Here is a 19,322-nt window from a genome sequence, read left to right as displayed (position 1 = left end):
AGGTGTTGATTGTTATGAAATGTCACAAAACCTGGAAACACACACGTACACTCTGACCTGAAAAAACACAGACACATCTGGTGTTCTAGGCCCAAGTCCTAAAGTAGAAGTGTTGTGGATTCAAAATTGCTTCCGAGTTGGCTGTGAAGATTTGGGCCTTTTATCGATCTGTAGTCAAATGAATGTAGTGGCAGGAGGAAAAACAACCTTGCAGTTACCCTTTCTCAGAGTTTATGGTAGTGAAATTCAAGTGAAATCTCGATAAACATGTTACTGTTTAATCAGGGGAAAAAAAGGCAACTCAAACACATGGTAGGATTTGGCTGCCATGAAAGGATTAAATGTACTGTATAAGACTTTTTTTTTTTTAACAGAGAGGCTTTACTGTTACATACAAAATATGCTGTTAAAAATGCTAAGTTTTATGTACCATACAAAGCTAATAAATTCGGAGGTTGATGACCAGCTGTAGAGCCGGTTTCTGGGAGGCACTGAGTGATATAAGGGCATGTTATTTAATATTCAACTTTGAATTTTCTGGCGTTTGTTCAGTGTTTTATGACCTTGTATTTTTAGAAGCATTTTGTATTTTCTGGTGCCTAGTGGCTGCAGTGTTTTTCATAGCATGAGCATAGCTCTATGGCCACCAAGTCATTTTGCTTATTTGTTTTCCTTTACTTAACGTTTATTGCTCATGGACTAGAATTTAGAGATGGAACCTCTCTGGTCTGTCAGTGTAATTGTAGAAGTATATTTTCAAACTTTCTTGGCACTATTCCTGTCTTTCCTCTCTTTTGTGTAAATGTTTAAGAAAACAAATCATTACTTCCAAGAAATTACAACAGGCTCCACGTGTTTCTGAAGTAGGTAACGTTCTGGATATTCTAACAAAAGTCATAAAGCACAGTTGGTAGGTTATGATAATTAAATCCCTTTACTTAGCTGTTAAATAGTAGTGTGAGGTGAAGGTTGAAGAGTTCCTAGGTTAGTCCGGAGAACCGTGAAATGGAAAGAAGCAAATATAGTACATATACACTTTTCTTAATCCTAACTGCAAGTAGGAGTGAATAGATTCTTTAATGGCCCATCTTTTCTTCATGGTATTTTAAAGAAGGTGCCTATTAGAGCAGCCCTATATGTATACACATTACTAGCCTGCCACTTGGAGTGGCTAACTGGACTAAGCATTGAGTGGTATCAGGGCATCCCTACCAATGAGAACTGAGGAAGAAGAACTAAAACATCTGCTGCCTCTCCTCCTCCCCTAGATTCCTCAGCCCAAAGAATAAGATAAAAGGGAAGAGAATTAAGAAGTTGAGTGAGGAGAGTAGGGAAGATAGCAAGAAATAATGTGAAATAGTCTCTACAAATCAGTTGCAGAGAGGTCTTGAAAGAAAATGTTCAAAATATCTGCCTGTGGAATACTGGCACTTTCTGTACTTCTGAAGCTATTGGAGCAGTTGTGAAAGAATGGAAGACGTTTTTGTTAGAAAGGGAATTTGAATCACACATTGAGCTTGGATAAAGATCTGTTGTATTCTGGACCAAAATAGTCAAGGAAGGGGGAAAAGACGGATCAATCCAAAGGCCATAATCAAAAGCAGTTTTCTGGTATTTTTTGTTACCCTTAGTGTACGTATGTGTATCTGTATACTTATTCAAGCTTTCTCTGTTGCCTTGGTAGCTTTCTGACAACATAAGATTTTTTTTTTTGGAGTAGTTTCTTCCTATCTGAGACTGACAGGAGATGCTTTTTCTGGTAATGTGAGTAGTTTTCTCCTACCTGGAGTGAGTTGGGGAAACTTGCCCCTTAAAAAATTAGGGGGAAAGGAGGCAAAGAACTAGAAAAACACTTTCAAATTTATTTTCTTCATATCACCTAATAATTTTAATGTGCAGACTTATTACCAGCAATAATGCTTTTGTTTCTTTGGTTTGTGAGAGAATGAATGGTCATCTCTAACTTTGAAAATTCCTTTAGTTTTCTTGTATACCAGTGAACAACTTATATGGAGATGCGAGCTGTGTAAAATGTCTCCTACTCGTTGCAGCTGTGATGCTTTATACTGCATTTCTGGACCTGAAGCTTTTTGCAGGCATCTCAGAATGGTCAAAAATCAAAACAGCCAGAAAAACAGATTGACCTAGAGGTCACGGTGTAGAGAAGGGAATGCAGTTAATATCAGGACAACAACTCTTTAAATTTAATGAGGACGAACAAAACTAAAAGGATCGCTTACTTTCTGTCATAATTATCTCTCAAAAGCATAATATTATTTAAAAAAGAAAAGGAAAGCATACATGCTGAGGTGGTACTTTGAGGGTAGGGTGCATAGACTGTCATGTTGTTTACCAGAACAGGCACAATTTCTTTGAATGTTATGATTCTTTTGTTACGCTTTTACAAATTCCTACTCTTGATTATGAAGCTTTGTCAAAATTTAGGTATGGAATACATAAGACAGTGGCATCAGCAATGCTGTTATATAATAACAACTATACTGAATGGGTTTGTTTTTTCTTTTTAAGATGGATGAATGTGCATTTCTCTGTTGCTACCAGTTGTGGTATATTTATGTAAGGAAGAAACAAAAAACAGTATCAAAAATAAAATTTGTGTCCTTTCACTTAATTGTATAATAACCACTCTGAGCTGGAGGTAAGTGGTAAAGAAAGCGTAAGTTCAGACCAGTGTATTTTTATATAAAGCAGTTACCACACAGAATGTTTAGCTATGAAGGTAAGACATCTTTAAAGACGTCTACCTTCAGTAGTTCAAAATTACTTTTTGGACATTCAGAAATAATGAATGAATTTTGTGGAAAAACAGTGAATTCATAAGTGATGTATGTAACGTGAATGTTCCAATAGATGCAAGTTACATTTCCAGCAGGTACTCATCTGTACTATGTTGTGTAAAGAGATAACAGAGTTGACACAGGTTTTAGTCATAGAAGAAATCATATACAGAATTATGTGAATAGATTCAAGCATTATCAATTAAATCATGGAAAGTCCTATACTAATTTTACTCAAGTCAGGCTTGTGACAATTGTCCAATAAAGTTGGTAAAAGTTATGCAATTTTGAGTAAACTGCCATTGCTCAAATTTTTCTAATGTGTTACAGGCCAGGAAATCTTAGCTGAACATTTACAACACAGTTGCCTTAGAACTGTTTTAGTGCCAAACTAAAAAAAAAAATGTTTTATTTGCCAGTGTAAGCTATGCCTCCCAATTTCTGTAACAAAAGAGGATTCTGTAATACAATTCTGTAATGTCATTCAGTGATACAAGGTCAGTGTAAATTCTTCTGGCTGAAAAGTGCACTTGAGGTACATTCAGTACTCAATGTAAGATACTGTATGGTACATCTGTTCCAGACACCTTTGTAGCTCTGAGATGTTTTACTTTGTTAGAATGGGGAGGGCAAGTTGAAGTAAAATCAGATGCATGCCTTTTTTTTTTTTTTTTTTTTTTTCCCCTCTTGTCTCAGTAGAAGTTTTCCTTATGATTTCAGCAGAAGATTAGACTTTGATTATGTTGTTTCTGTCAGAGCTAGCAAGTGGTTGAGCTACCTGTTGGAAATAACTGCAGTTCAGCTTATGTAAACTTCTTCTAAGGTTTTAGACTGTACAAACATGCTTACCTTTGTTTAGGCTGACACTCCCAAATTCTGTTGGGACTATTCAGTGCATATGCATAATGTGCTTAGATTTTGGTTCACAGATTAGATTATTGAAAGTTGAAATGGCTTCTCCAAAGTGTGTGTGGTTTTTTTTTTTTTTTTTTTTTTTTAATCTGAAGTGGCATTTTCAATTAGATAATGGAATTTAAATTTAGATTATTTTCAATTTAATTTTGCTAAAGGACTGATTATACTATCTTTAGTAAAAATAATCAGCATGAATGACAAGCTGCTTCAAAATAAAACAGCTTTATTCATGAAGCATGGTAGATTTGGCGCTACTCCTCTCCACCATCCCAGTGCATCTGGCATCTGTCTACTGAGGTCTCAATGTTGAAAATAATTAGTTTTTAATGCTAAATAATACATACTTTAAAAATAATCTGTTGGGCTTTAATTGTGGCTAACAACCATAAAAGATCGCTGTTCTAGGTAACACAGGGAGGGCAGTGTTCACATAATTTACTCCAGGCATTTGGATCCTCAAACTCAGAGCATCAGAGTTGGATATCTGAGTTCCCTTTTAATCAAAAGCAGAGAAGTGAGAATTCGGATTACCAAAGAACATGGCAGTGGCATATAATGTCACACTAAAGGGCCACCCAGCTCCTGTCACCCAGGTCCTGTCAGTGACAATGACCATAAAAACATGGCAACCATATATGAGTTTTGTTTCCCTCCCAGTTTCCAGCCATTTTAAGCCAAAAGACATCTAGAGCTGAATGCAGTTTCTCAGTTAGTTTCTGCTCTAGAAGCTTGCCCATTGTGCATTTAAGCATCAGCAACCATAATATCCTTTGGTAAGAAATTTTGCAGCTCAACTACCTACTCTGTAAAAAGCCTCTTTCTTGTTTTAAAGCTAAGCTGATAACTGGCTGCTTTTGACACCTTGTGTAGTCTAACATTGCTTAGTAATTGTGAAGCTCTCAATTAGTGTGTTGAGACATTTCAGAAGTATTTTCAGTATTTGAAAGTAGTAAACTCCTTAATGCTGTTGAATTTGTTGTTAGAAATAGTAACTGCAACAAGTAAAAGCTGCATACTCAAATAGTAAAATGCAATTCATAGGAGAGTGTGTTGAAGGGATAGCAGGCTAAATTTAGAGTTTCTTTTGTTTTAATGGGATGAAAGTAGTTTTAGGCACTGACTTCCCCGAATGTGTTGCTTCACCTCATGAAGTGTTTGGCAATACTGGTAAGGTATCATGTTACTTCTGCCCCTGTATCGACCTCTTATTTGCAGTGTGACAGCTGTGTGTGCCTGGCCTGTGAACTGGATCAGGCAACTGATCTGCTGCTTAAAAAGATCTGGTAGGTTTCTTAAAGCCTGATAAGTTAATCAATCTGGTTCATGGTATATCCTTGCAAATAGCTGCCTGGATTTTGGTAGGGGGGAACAAGAGCAATAGCTTTAGGAAGAGGAAGATGTGCCGAGAATACCTTAAATTAATACTGCTGCCTGAGAGTTAGATTGTAGTTTCACAAGACAAAGTTCCCTTGGTAATAGCTATACATTTTCAGTAATATTTGGCTAGTTCCTAATGGTTTGGTCTTCTATGTGGAAGACTTGACCAAATAAGGAAACTGACTCAAAGTGAAACTATGCAGGTCTTCAAGTGCATAGAGTAACCAGGGGAACTTCTTTTAAGTCTATTTTAAATGTCCGTAGATTATTACTTTAAAAGATATTTTTCCCTCTATTTTTGAACTTCTGAGCGATCCCTTTAATTAAGTGAAACTTTAGCTTAGTGTTCTACCCATGAAGTTCTGGGTGCTTTACTAGCTGAAGGATTTCTGCATACTTAGGAATGGTAATCTAATTTATGGCAGCTGAATGGTGAGCAACCAGCACTTGAAAACCCAGAAAACTCATGGAAGCTCTGCTTTGTTATTACCTTGACTCAGCCTGAGGAAATAACTTAGTGGTGAACAATAAAATGTGCATTCTGTCTTGTATACAGAGGAGTAAATTGATGTGGTTTTTTCCCCTCATCTGAGTCTTTTGAAACCGGTATGCAGAAGGTAGGTAATAAGCTTAATATAGTAAAACCTGTGAGGTAATCGAAGCATCTTAATAGAAAATAATTGTTTGTTGATGACTTACTGAACTGAGCAATGCATTTGTACTCAGAAAACTAAGGCAGCTGGCTAGCTCCCTTAAGGTGGTAGCACATTGAGGCAAACTAGTTATGTCAGAAGTAGATTAAACCTAATCGCAGTGAATGAAGGATTTATCCTGTGCTAGCAAAGCTTTGGATGCAGATGTGGCCACAGTGAAAAGGAGAGGTTTTCTGGGGCCGATACATCATTTGGTAAGAGATGCTGGCTCTACAAGTAGAGAAACTTTTGTTGTTGTATGAACATTTGCACTAGAGGGCTTTGTGTATAGCTGTTGTGGTAGAGGTGTAGCAGTGTAGGTCAGCTGTGCTTAATCTTCCTGGATGACTAGGCCATCCATCATTTCCTGCAGTTGATTCCTTGCTGTGTGACTGGACTTGTTGCACATGAGAGATGTATTTAATCTCTGTATGAGAAATAATTCCAGCATTTCCTAGGAGAGTTTTTTTCACTCATTTCAAATTGATCCTTGCACACACAGATCAATTGCTATGCAACAGACCTTCTATCTGGATTGGAGATGACAGCTGGAGTGCTGCAACCAGAGCAGTTCATACAGCACACCCAATAGTCTTCTCCTCCAGGCATGCCTCAGCTCCACACTGAGAGTAAGCATGTGGTCTGTGTGAATTATTTTTATGGCAACAGCAGTCCATTCCCGGTTAGTCTTACTGAAATGCCTCCTGCCAGGGTCCAGTACACTTTTCCCCTTGGTCTTTTTTTAATATGTCCTGTGACTCAGTGTATGCTTTTCCCACAACAGTTGAGGGATTTTGGTATGCCCAAGAAAAATTGGGCTTGCTTGAACAGGTGGCTGCCAAAACAAGTCATCTGATCAGAAGGCTGCTTCAAAGTTGCCCTTGGGACAAAGGGCTGTGAAGAGGTCCATGCATTCAGATGCATTCGTCTTAGTGGAGTATCAGTGGCCTTTGGGTTTAGGTTGAACATTGCTAGTGTAGACAAGAGCTGAGATTGGACATTTTTGTTGTAGCAGAGCTGACTTTTATATATATAAATGTGTGTGTGTGTGTATATATATATATAAATATATATGCACACCTTATAAGGAGAAGGAGCTGCACTAATTCTGTGCTGTGGTCACAGCTATAAAGGCTGTGATGTTAATACTGTTTTGAAACAGCATTCAGAACGTGGAAGTCAGTTGCCAGTACTGCCTTCTATATATTGACTGATGTTTATGCTGATGGACATCACTATTAAAGTATCTTCAAATAATTTGAAGATTCAGAAACAGTGAGCATTAAATAAAACCTGGTTATATGATGTTTCAGTCTATAAAAATGAATAAAACCTGTGTGTTTGAGAAACTATACAGTTTTTTTCAAACTCAGGTTGGCTTGTGAATTGTATGACTTATTACTGTGAAATTTATTGTTTAGTTTCCCTTCAAATAACAGTAGAACCTAGAGTAACATATACAGAAATTCTTCTACCATGCTTGGACAAGTGACAGTACTAATGCCTGGAACAGGAATTCAACATTGGAAGAAGATACTTTAGCATGCAAGTGAGCTTAATTATGTTATATATTACTTGGTCATAATGTAAGACTTTTGAGTAGTTGACATGTATACTGTTGAGTCACCTACAGTTATCTAAAACACATTTTCATTGTGTTTTGAATGTAATTCTTTTTCAGGTCATGGGAAAACTCCAAAAGATGCTGCTTCTGTTCGAGCTACACATCCTATACCTGCAGCTTGTGGAATATACTATTTTGAAGTTAAAATTGTCAGTAAAGGAAGAGATGGGTAAGCATTGAATGCATTATTACTTGACCTACTCTTTCACATCATCTTTCCTTTAATCAAACAGATATCCTTGATATCAAAAATTTTTTTTTCCTATCATTACTTTTAATGTAGCTTAGGTTATTATTCACAAGATGTTGCACTCTACTTTTATAGATTTAAAGGAATTGATTGTGGTATTAATGTGTGTGCTGATTTGAGGATAATTAAAACTACCACAACAGCGTCATCTCATTTTCTGCTTTGTCAGAGAAGTTAGTGTTTTAATGACCATAGTTCGAGCCTGCTCATACTTTTAACAGTGTAGTTTTTTGACTATACGGTTTTACAAACATTGAACTAATTTCTAAAAAGCTTTTAACAGTGTACAACAAACCAACTTTCCTCCTCAGTCCTGTTTTTTCCTGGATGCCATATTAATTTTAAAAAGGAAAACTAGCTACTTGAGCTAGTGAACCATAATAAGAATAAATAGGGAATGTTGACTGTTCGGATAAGTACCTGGAAATTAATGGCCCAACATGAGTTGATAAGTAAGTTCAGCTACTACTCCCCAGAACTATGAATTTGAATTATGAATCTGTTAAAGTTAGATGATGGTCATGTTTAACTTTACTGAGGCAAATAGCTTCCCTGGGAATATCCTGATGCGGTAATGAAATCTTTTGTAGACCACTTTATTTATTTTATTTTTTTTTTGTAGAGGGTATATTTTAATACTGAGACATTGATCGTATTGCCTATATAAGACTTTACATAAGCAATACTTCTTTCTGATGTGCTGTCGTGTTTACTGTGTTAGTATTTAAAGCTTCCATTCAGAATTGAGTATCATTGACCTAGGTACTCTACAATGTCCAATAGTGAAAATAAATCTTGAGAGAACTATTTCAGATCTCTTTGGTTAAAGTTCATTACTTTTGTCTTTTCTTTGTCCTGCTGCTGTTTCATTCTTTCATTCTTGCTGTGTTCTGTAGGTATTTTCTAGTTTAAGCAAACTGTTTTAGTTATTGTGTTGTACAGGGATGTTTTGACAGGATTACCTCTCGGTGCTAGTGCTGCCTTGTAGGGATACATATGATAGTTGTTGGTCCTGTTCCCAAAAGTTCTCTATAGGAAAGTTCTTTGTTGTGAAATCCTTGTGAAATCCTTATGCCTGTAACTGCTTTTTGTAACACTATGAAGTTCTAATTACTTTTAAAATGAGATGTTTTAAGTAATGTTTAAGTAATGTTTTAAGTAGTGTTTTAAGTAATGTTGTGCTGTCAATTTTAGAAATACCTTTGTGCTTTTTACTCCTTAAATATTTTAAATTTTTTTGCCTGCTGTTGCCAGTTAAGTAGAGATTCTTATTTTGATTTGCCTAGTGAAGCACATGTCTCTTCCTGAAATATATTTGTGTCTGCTAGTTTGGAATTTATCTTTTTTTGAAATGATTAATTTAAAGTGATGTGCATGTCTGTATGGCAGAGAGGCTGTAATTTTACGTAACTCATCTGACCCTTGGAGCTCTTCATATTGCTTTTTAGTCATTTCTAAGTCATACAGCACAATCCTACCAAAGTATTCTGATAGATTTATGAAATAGAAATTCTTTGAGTAAAATATTTCAAGGTTTGTACTTTAAACAGTTATCTGTGAGCTGCACATAGCTAAACTTGTGAAGATACCTGCTGAGATTGTTTAGAAGAGTATCATTTTCATTTAATGATAACATGTACTGCCTTGTGCTTGCATCAGCCTTGTGACCTTTTTTCAGTGTCACTTTAGAGAACAGCATTGTCTGCATAATGAGCTGGTATGTCCATTTTCTTCTTTGTGTAAGGTAATATGGATGCTAGGGAATACTGTACATGGAGCCAAGGCCATATCTAGCTTAGCTGGTGATGAGCAGGAGCTAACATATGGACCCTCACTGTATGTGTGTATCTCTGAACTCTGTTTTCAGGTCCAAGCAGTCTTTGACTAAATGCAATGTGAACCTGTTATGATTCTGTGCTGTGCTGCATCCAAACTAATAAATCCTTCTGGAATAAGTAAACTGGAAAAAGTAAAATGTAATGCGAAGACAGCTGTATAGGTCTGCAAAAGCCAGTTTGTGTCTTGTAGGGCTTATTCTTTCACACTGCCTCCTGTGTTTCACTTCACTGGCTTCATGCACAGTCTTTCCAATTTCTTAGCATCTGGTAATAGGACTACAGTTTAGGAAAACCTTACCTGTATAGGCCAGCATGTTACTAGTAGCATCAATTAATTTAAACTCATACCTGTAGCAAAAACATCTATTTTGAAGGCCTAAGCCTAGCCATGGAAGCAATACAGTGATATTTTATGATACTGTTTAAAATAATAAATCCTAGACTACTGAAAATAACTCAGATGTCAGTGTATATGGCTCCAGTGCAGCTTGCAACTGCCTACTGATAATTTAAGGCTTTTTAGTTAGGGTTCCCTTTGGTAGTGGCTTTTACTTTTTATAAACCTGACTCAAAGTATTTCATCGGTGAAGCATATTATATGGGCAAGTTTAGCAGCATTCTTATTTGTGAGCTCTATTTGGTGTGACTTACCTCAATTCATCAAAAACCTTTTACTAAAACCATAGTCTGGGAGATTTCTTTTTGTACTGCTGTAGCACTTGGAGACCATAGTCCTGGAATATGATCTTGCATACCTGAAGATTACTAAGTAATCAGAAAAATTAGTCTCCTTGACCAAAGGGAGTACAAACCTTTTTTGGTAGAGGGCATAAATACAGCATGGCTTCCGGGATGACTTTTCCTAACTGTATCTGTATGAGAACAGCATTGGTTTTGTCACACTAGTAGGCTAAGTCAGTAAATTCTGTATGCATTGAAGAGTTGAGGGCAGAGTCTTGTGCAGGAATTTGAATACATTAATTTTACAGACATTCGTGATACGGAACTCCTAGGCATTAGGGACACTTTGTAGAAAGCATGAAAACAGGCTTGCCAGAAAATAACAAATGTATATGGTGGTTGATGTTATAGGTCAGATGAAGGTGAAAGTTGCTTTTTGATGCTAAAAGAGAGTTCATGGGGCATAAGATACCATGCAACAACTGCTTGTAAAAAACAAGGAAAAGGGATGTGAGACTGAAGCTGAAAAGTAGTAAGGTTCAAATATCTTTGACAAACTGTCTTGATATTTATATAGTGTTTGGCACAAAGGGTCCGAAGGTCTTTTCTGTGCTGCTGCAATACAGATATATGAAATAATTGTCTTGGAGATTTTTAAAATCTCTTAAATGTGCTAACTAATTGTCATGTTGCTCTGTAAATATTTTCTGTTGTTCTGCATTTCTTCAATTTTCTTCCTTAATTTTTTGCCTCCTTTTGCAGTCTGAGGACTCCTGTTTACATTTTCCTTTTTGTACTGTTTTTTAATTTTTTGTTCTGTTTCGCTTTGTTTTGTTTGGGCTTATGTGGAACATTGTGAACAGGCATGTGAGCAATAGGAGATACTAACAGTAGATGAGTAATGGATGTAGGTATGGGGAAAAGTACATTGATGATGATTAAAAGGCATGGTAGGAAGAACAGTAGTAACTGCAAGTTATATCCTGTTCTCTATTGGTAGCTCCAGTTAATAAACAAAAACAAACATGTCAGTCAAAGCAGAGAGTATTGCAGCAACTACTGTCAAAATACTCTGATATAGCTGGAGAAACTAAACATAGCTGTAGCTTTAATTTTACACTTTTTAAAGCTCCAAATGTACTCTTCATTTTCAATTGTTTTACCAGAGAACCAGAAGTAACATACAGAGTTTTTGTTCTGTAATTTCCTAATATAATGCTCAGAGGAATGAGATAGGCATTGTATTGTCTTTTCTATACAACTTTTTTTTTTTCATCTAAATTTCTAGGATAGGAGCCAGTTAGCTAAGATCACCAATGAACGAGCATGTGCTAAGTTCTGAAGATGTGTTTTTGATACAAGCCTTAGTCTAAATCTGTTCTGCTCTTAAAGCTATTTACTGTCTCCTCACTTTCCCAAAATGACTGTAGTGGCCATTCTGTTAGCTAGGTAGGTATGTCTGAATGTGGCTCGTTTTCCAGTCTCTCTCTCAAATTTAGTTTTCAGTTTTCTTTTTACTTGCTTTACTTTGCTGCTTTTTACTTAGTTCAGTTTTGCTGATCTTTTACAGATGTAGGTTCTCTGACTTTATGGAAAGGGGTAATGCATCTGTCTTACAGCCCCACAATAAACATGTTACTTCAGATACCAGTTAATGTTTCCCTCTTACACAATTGAAAGATATTTGCGTGATGTTATCATAGTTTCTGTGTAAACTACAAATCTTTAGCTTTGTGCTCTTTGTGGTGCTGTGCTCTTCTGCTGTTTTGAGGGTGTCCTTTTGCAGTTGTGAATAGCCATCTACAATCTCTGCGAGTTAAGGGTCTGTGAGCTTTACTGGAACCTTTGGTTACACACTTTAGCTGTCCATTCTGGGCATGTAAGCATATTTCAGTTCCATTTCCCAAGGGGCTGTCTCAAGAGTATCCGGTGACTACCTGGATTTTCAGAAGCAAAATACTATCCCATTATTTTAGATGATAATTCATATATGTATGTGTAATTTATTGTGTGGTCATCCATTTCCACATGAACTTCAGTCTTAGGCTTGTTGGCTCCTGGCATTCCAAAGCCGGCCTGGCATTCCTGGCTTTTGAATGTTTACAATTCTTATTTTAAGGTGTAGTTTGGACAATTTGTGGTCATTTGGCCGCAAAAAGTAGTCTTTGAACATTTGAATGGTTCTTCTTGTGCCAGTTTGTAACTTATGCCAGCTACGCAGTCAATCAGAATGGGTGACTTATTCTCCAAAAGTTGACCTAAGAGTGAGTTATTCTTCAGTCGGATTACTTCTGCAATATGATTGTTTGTATGACTTTGAGTAGCTCAAACAGAGTAAGAGAGAAGAACTTGGGGCAAGAATGAGCATCTGGACTTGGGTAGAGTGGGAGTGCTAGCTTTGGTCATGGTGCCAGTTTATGCCACTGGTGTCTGTTTCCTTTACTGGGAAGGTGAACTCTTTTGGGGAAAAAAACATTTATCCTCGCTGTCTTGAATTTCTGTCCATTCTTTGCATCATTCATTGATTTGTAAATACCAACAATGGGCAAATCATAGAAATGGCACTTATTTCTGGGCTGTCTGTACTGCTTTTAGAGCAGGTGAGGAAAATGTGTGTTTAAAATTCAATGTGCTCTAAGCTTCTTTTCTGAAGAGAAGAATGAAAACAAGCATTGAAAGTGGTAAGGTGTCTAGAGGGGAAAAAAAAGAAAGTTAAGTTTAGAATGGCTTTAATCTTTTGGCAAATAGTGGTTAGAATAGCTTACGTTTCTGTGAGAATGCTTGTTTAGTCTGTAGTGTGGTAGTATTGGTGCAGATCTTCATGGGCATACTTTATATTGCATGTGTAAGTTCTGCTGAATGTTTTATGCTCAAATAAATTTAGTTCGCAACTCCTTCAAGTTATTGTTGTATTTTTTGCTAAAGCACTGTTAATAAGGCTTTAGATACCTTTTGGATGGCAGTTTTTTAACACTGACTATACAGTCAATCATATGCTGCTTTGGCAGTGCACGACTGTGTATGTCATTATGCATATGTGATGAGGCGGCTGTAGAAATAAAGGAACGACTATCCTGAAGAATCAAATCCTATGAGCACAGAGTTCAAGTTTTCATGTGACACTCGTGCCTGTGTTTTAGTCCGTGCTGTTCTAGCGTATTGAGTGAAGTTTACGTAAAATTTGTGTTTACTCTTTTTTAGAGAATGTATGTGTATAGCTTTAAACAGAAATCATACTTTCTTGTTTTGAATTTTACTTCTGTTGCAACAAGTTGGCTTTTCCTTTAGCATCAGTATACCCATTTTCTTGTCTGAGCAAAGCACAACCAGTAAACAAAATACAAAACAACTTCAATTCCTGATTTTTTTTTCTTGTTTTGTGTGTTACTATCTAATCTAAAAGCTTAATGCAGTCTTAAGACCTAGTTTTTTGTTTTGATATGCGCTTAAAAAACAGTTTTCAATCCCTTGGCAAAGCAGTCTTTTGTTACAATACAGTATATTAACTGTGCTCAGTCTCTGCATATGGATATGTCTTGTGACATTAATAGTAGGTTACTTGTGTATAAAGGTGTATAGAGATCTGACGCAAGGAAAGTCTGAAGTAGCTTTCTTGTGTTAGTGTCTTGATTTGAATTGCAGCAGGTGCAAGAGATTGGATCATGGATAAGGAAGACTGTCTTATGAAGCTTTTCTCTCTCTCTCTTTTTACCTGAGTATACAGGCCAGACATTTGAGAAAGTGGGAAGAACTGCAACTAAATATTTAAGAGCATTATTAGAGATTTGTGTTTCATTGGTCAGAGATGTGAGGAACTGGAACAAAAGAGTTTTATTTTGTTGGTGGTGCTTTCTAGAAATGAAGGTTCCTGCCTCTAAAAAGAAGGATCAAGATAATATGTTTCATTTCTTGATTCTTGCAATTTTTTAAAGTTATTCCTTTCTTATGGGGCTCATTCATGCAAATGTAGTACATGGATACTTATCTTACTGTGGACCTGACATGTATTACCTATTTCTGCAGCTATCCTTTTCTGGCAATATTTTACCTCAAAAGACTTCTGTGCTCAGTAGTATCACTAGAGAGAAATTTTATAACCTCAAAGTCAGATGTATTTCTGAAGGTTAGATCAGTAAATTATAACTTTTCTAAAAACAGTGTAAGAATTATAAGAAAAACATCATAGGGATAACAGTTTGAAACACTGTGAAGGATGATTGCCTGTCTTCTTTTTTTCTTCTATGTAGAACTGGATTCATCTGAAACCAGGGCTTATCATGTTCAAAATACTGTTTCCTTGGAAACATTCCATAAAATTAAACTTGTTTTCAGTTTGAAATGAAAGACTTAAACTGTCTATGGCATATTTTGAAACACTTATAGAGAAAAAAAATTAACAGCTCATTTCTTGTGATTGTGTAGACAATAAGACTCTTGGATTAGCATATTCCTACAGAATTTTGGTGCAGACTAAGTATTAAAAATGGAATTTAGACATCTTGTTAGTCTGCTGTATTTCTGACCTTAAAATTTAGCATCAAAGAGGATAGTAGGAAACTGTAGGACATTATTTGAACTTCTGCATCCTTTTGAGTCAGTTGCAAAGCCTCTTAATGTCATTTAGTCTTAAAATTCTTAACGATACTGCAGTGTTTTCCTGTTTTCCCTTTTTACTTAAATACTTATTTGACAGTAAAACAAAACTGCACTCACTTTATAACTGACATTTTTCAGAGTATGTATTTTGTTTTTCTTAGTTGTCAGCTGATTTGAAACATCAGAATGTTATCAGTTGCCTTATTTTTGAGTGGAAATGTACATTAGTGCTTGGACTAAATTGCTTTAGGTTCCATACAGATATTTTGTTAACTTAGACTATACCACTGTGTGATGTTGAGTCATGTTTTTTAAATCTGTAGCCTGTAAGTGAAAACAGGATTCAGATACCAGCTTGATTATTTTCTTCTATCATCACTGAAACAACTTGGGTTTCAAGGTATGATGTAGCAGTTCCCCCAGTTATACTGTCGTTAACATAACTTGTAGGCTGGTGAAAGCAGGAATTTGACTCTGTGCACGCTGAGGTTCCTAATGAAATTCATAGTAGAGAGGATCTTACATTTTTATTATGCTTGTCTCTTTTATTGGCATTTGCAAGTAGGATGGAGTATTTGTTTTTCTTTAAAACAAGAGACGTGATACTTAGTGCTTGAATTCATCTTTAGCACTACTATGTTTTCCAAGGTACCTGTGATTTGATACAGTTCTTCAGATTTTGTATTATTTCTTAAGGAATGGGGTAGACAGTATATGATTACCTGAATTCTGATTATTATTATTGACTTCCACATTGAAAGATCTTCTGTACATCTTCCATGTAGTGGCCCCCCCCCCCAAAAAAAAAGTTTCAAGTAGAAATCAGACTCTTGCATGAACTCTTGATTTTTTTTTTTCCAGTTCTGTACTAATTTTTCTTTGTTTGCTTTTTTATATTTCTCACACTTAGTCTGCTCAGGCAGCCACATAGAAGCCAGCAAAAAAGGGTGAATTCAACTCTTTGAATGAAAACATACTTGAAAAGAAAATTATTATTGTGAGGTTGCTGCTTTTCATGTTTCGCTGCAGGAAAGCATAGGCTTTTCAGTCTGATAGTGGAAAAAGTAGGTATCAATGCATGCATGTTTGATATTTACTTTGCGGCAAGAAGTTGAATCTTAGTCTAATTTTAGACTTCAGTAGCTTTGCAGTATTATGAAAAATTTGTATATAGCTTGCAGTTGTGAAGTGTAAACTGGACAATATGCTGAGATGTTAAAAATGACAACCTAGAACAAGAACAAATACAATTGGAAGTGGAAAATCAATAGTACTTAAGATGCTGTTGCTTCCTTGATCCTTAATTCTAATTTGGACACCCTTTAGATCAGTTTTCAGCTTTAGGCTCTCTCATTTTAGTCTCTAATTGGTTGACTTCGTGTATTCTGTGACTAGTTGCACACATTGTTATTTATGATTTTATAATCTACTCTAAGACTTGAACAATTTAATAAGGTGATAAATAGCAGCAGGAGAGACCAAAATGCTCAGAAAGAGGGGCTTCTTAGAACAGATTCTTAGTCCACTTCCTTCTGTTTGCCTGTGTAAGTAATCCTGCTACAGCAGCAGCCAGCGACATTTATGCATGGAGAGCTATGTAGCTGCACTGGCAGGTAAGCAGGGAAAAGTCGAGGGAGGCAGCATCTGAAATACATCATTACTCCATTCTGTCGAGCCAGCCAGATCATGCCCATCTGGAAGGACTTGCACTTTGGAGTGAGCGTGCTGCTTCCTGGCCTTCACAGCTCCCTTTCCCCAGCGGCTTCGTTCCAGCATCACGTGGCCTTGAACGGACCTGCTCCTCCTGTCTGTCCGTGGCTATCTCCTATGCAGCGCCCGTTTCTGTGACAGTACATCAGGAACGGGCTGGTGCGCCTGCTTGTTGTGCTGTCCTCCTGCATTTCTATAGAGGACAAAGGGAGGTAGACTTAAACGTATAGCCCTGCCACTGAGTTTGGCCTGGTCTTGAAACACCTGTTATGTGAAACTCAAGGAACCATATATGAGGACAAATTGTATAATTCATCCAACTAAAGCAAGTTTTCTACTGGCAATGACTTCAGACCTAAATATGAACTGCACTTATTTTTAAAAATCAAAAAAGAAACTTTCCAACTTATGAAAGTTACAGGTGCCAGAAAAATAAAATTTTTAAGCATTCTTTTTCTTCACAATTACATGTAGTGTTTTGGTGTAAGTACAGTTCATGTTGATGAATTTTAGGTTATCTAAAAAAGTGTCACAATACTGTTTTCTCTGTCAGTTTACTATGTAGTATCTAGTTGCACATGATCAGCTAGTGATCCAACTATTACTATAGCTAATTATAAATTAACTATAGATAGTAGCCAATCTTTTTTCCTTTTGATGTTTAGAGCAGTTATGTTAATTAACTGAAAGGTTTTAATCCAGTTTTACTCAAGTTTCTGTTAATACCTTGTCTCCTTTATGAAATATTGTTAATATTCCAAAATCACATAAAAAAAAATACTGTTGAAATATCAGTCTTTATTGGGATAGTGTCAGTGTTCTGGTCATTGCCAGTGAAAGAAGAATCCTTGTTCCTAACTGTATTAAATTTAGTGGGTATCTTGTACAGTGGCTCCATGTTTACAATGGTTACTAGATTAAAGAAGAATCTCGGATGTTTATGATATCTAGGGAAAATCCACTGTGTTCATATTAGTGCCAGATAGAACCATAGTGTTACCTGTGGTGATCAATTTCTATCCATCATTTTACATTTTTGTGTAACCTTAATTCTGTTTCTGTAAGAATACTGAAATGAAACTTATTAGGAATATGGCTTACCTTGAAAGACTCTTGTAGTAGATGGACTTGTTTTTAAAGTTATTTAAAATTATTTAAAAAAAAAGGTCAAGGTCCTTAAATTTGCCTAGAAAACTACAGTAATAAATTTGCAGTCTTTCCATGAGAGTACTTCATGCATTGAATTCTAGACTACTGTCATAACAGTTCTACCTTTATTGTTCAAGATGAAATATTAGGGTTTTTCACTTGTTGCTTTCATTTGTAATTGTTTTGACTCTGCTGTTGTAATGGTGCATCAGTAATGTAATTAGCTATGCAGTAAAGATTAATCCTTTTGTTTGTTGCCCTTTGCTTCACCTCTAGTATCTTTAAGTGGACTATCACCTATATAATTTTTTGAAGTTTCATTATGCTTGTTGGAGGGAGAGGGGTGTATTAGAAAATGTTGGAGGGCAGCTTTGCAAGTACCAAATATAGAGGCAGGTAAGGTAACTGTTGGAGGTGATCAATAGAAAAAACAGAAATCTTTTTACATGATTAAGCATATGACTTCTGTGATTTCCTTTGCCGTTTCATTCTGTGTGTAGTTAGCATGTAGTTAAAATAGCAGATTAATCTGTGCTTTCTGGCAGAATAATTTCTTAATTGTATCTTTCTTGATGAGAATCTGAAGGTCTCATTTGTGGTCTTGAACTATTTTCAGATTGACATGAAGGGATTTTTTTTTGTTTCCTACAACTTATTTTTTATTTCATGATAGATTTCTGTTAACTAGCTTGAATTAGTGTCAAAATGTGTGTGTGTTGAAAAAATGATGAAAGGTTAGATGAGTTCTGGTTGTTTGCTTTAGTTACCACTTCCTTTTTTTTTTTTTTTTTTTTTTCTGAGTGAAAGCACAATTTCATTGTGCTGTCTTTTTTTCCTGTCATCTTGGACATGAAATGACTTTGGTTTAATACATAGATGTGAAAGAGATTTCACTTTCTTCAAGTAATGTGATTTTAGGGAAAAACTGCATTTTGATTTTTCCAGTAGTTGATTATTGAATCACTAAAAATTGTTAGACACTTCTTTAAATCTAGTGTTTGTAAAGCTGACTTTTGGACATGTTGAGACTTAAGATTATTGGTTAGTACAGCAAAAATATTTACCATCTTTTGTTTGCCAGCAGATTGCCAACAGCTAAGTGGTATTACCAGTAAATTTCTCCAGATAGCATTCTGCTCTGTGACCCAGGCCTGCAATAGTCTTTTCTGCAAGGATACATTTTGCTGCTGAAATAATGCAGTTTTGCATGTATTTTGTAAAACAAGTAATTCCGTTTTATCTGCAAAATATGATTAAGTATGTAGAAGGTGATGAAATTGTCATGTGTATGACTTTACCCTTCTTCCAAAATGAGAGCTGGCCTTTGGCATTCTTCAGCCATGCTTCAATGTTATTGCTACCATAAGTATTCTCTGTAGATAACCCAAAATACCCAAAGGAGAAGGTTGTCCTTGCCTCCTGCAGAGATAGAATCTGTCTAAAATAAGCCATATACCCCAGAAATGACTTCTGTTCGGTTCCATCGCATTTGTGTTGGTATTAAATGGTCTCTCAGCAGCCTAATTAGTATGTGATTAATCAGCAGTGTTTCTTGACAATATCCTGCACGTACACATCTTTTTGTTAAGAGACAGATACATTCCTTTGTTCTCTCATTTTTACAGTTACATGGGAATTGGGCTTTCGGCACAGGGTGTGAACATGAATAGACTACCAGGTATGTTTTAGTAT

At 36.1% G+C, this 19,322-nt stretch overlaps 1 protein-coding gene across 1 annotated transcript in view; it reads left to right on the top strand.

Moving 5' to 3' along the window:
• Positions 1–19,322, top strand: part of RANBP9 (RAN binding protein 9) — a 40,252-nt gene that overhangs the window by 1,515 nt on the left and 19,415 nt on the right. The window contains exons 2-3 of the mRNA XM_062569921.1: positions 7,464–7,575; positions 19,256–19,308. Coding sequence (XP_062425905.1) covers positions 7,464–7,575; positions 19,256–19,308 — 165 coding nt within the window. The remainder of the gene's footprint in view (positions 1–7,463; positions 7,576–19,255; positions 19,309–19,322) is intronic.

Source organism: Rhea pennata, chromosome 2 (genome assembly GCF_028389875.1).
Source record: "Rhea pennata isolate bPtePen1 chromosome 2, bPtePen1.pri, whole genome shotgun sequence".
Lineage (NCBI taxonomy): Eukaryota > Metazoa > Chordata > Aves > Rheiformes > Rheidae > Rhea > Rhea pennata.
Note: the sequence above shows the minus strand (reverse complement) of the source record. Positions and strands in the feature narration are given on the sequence as shown.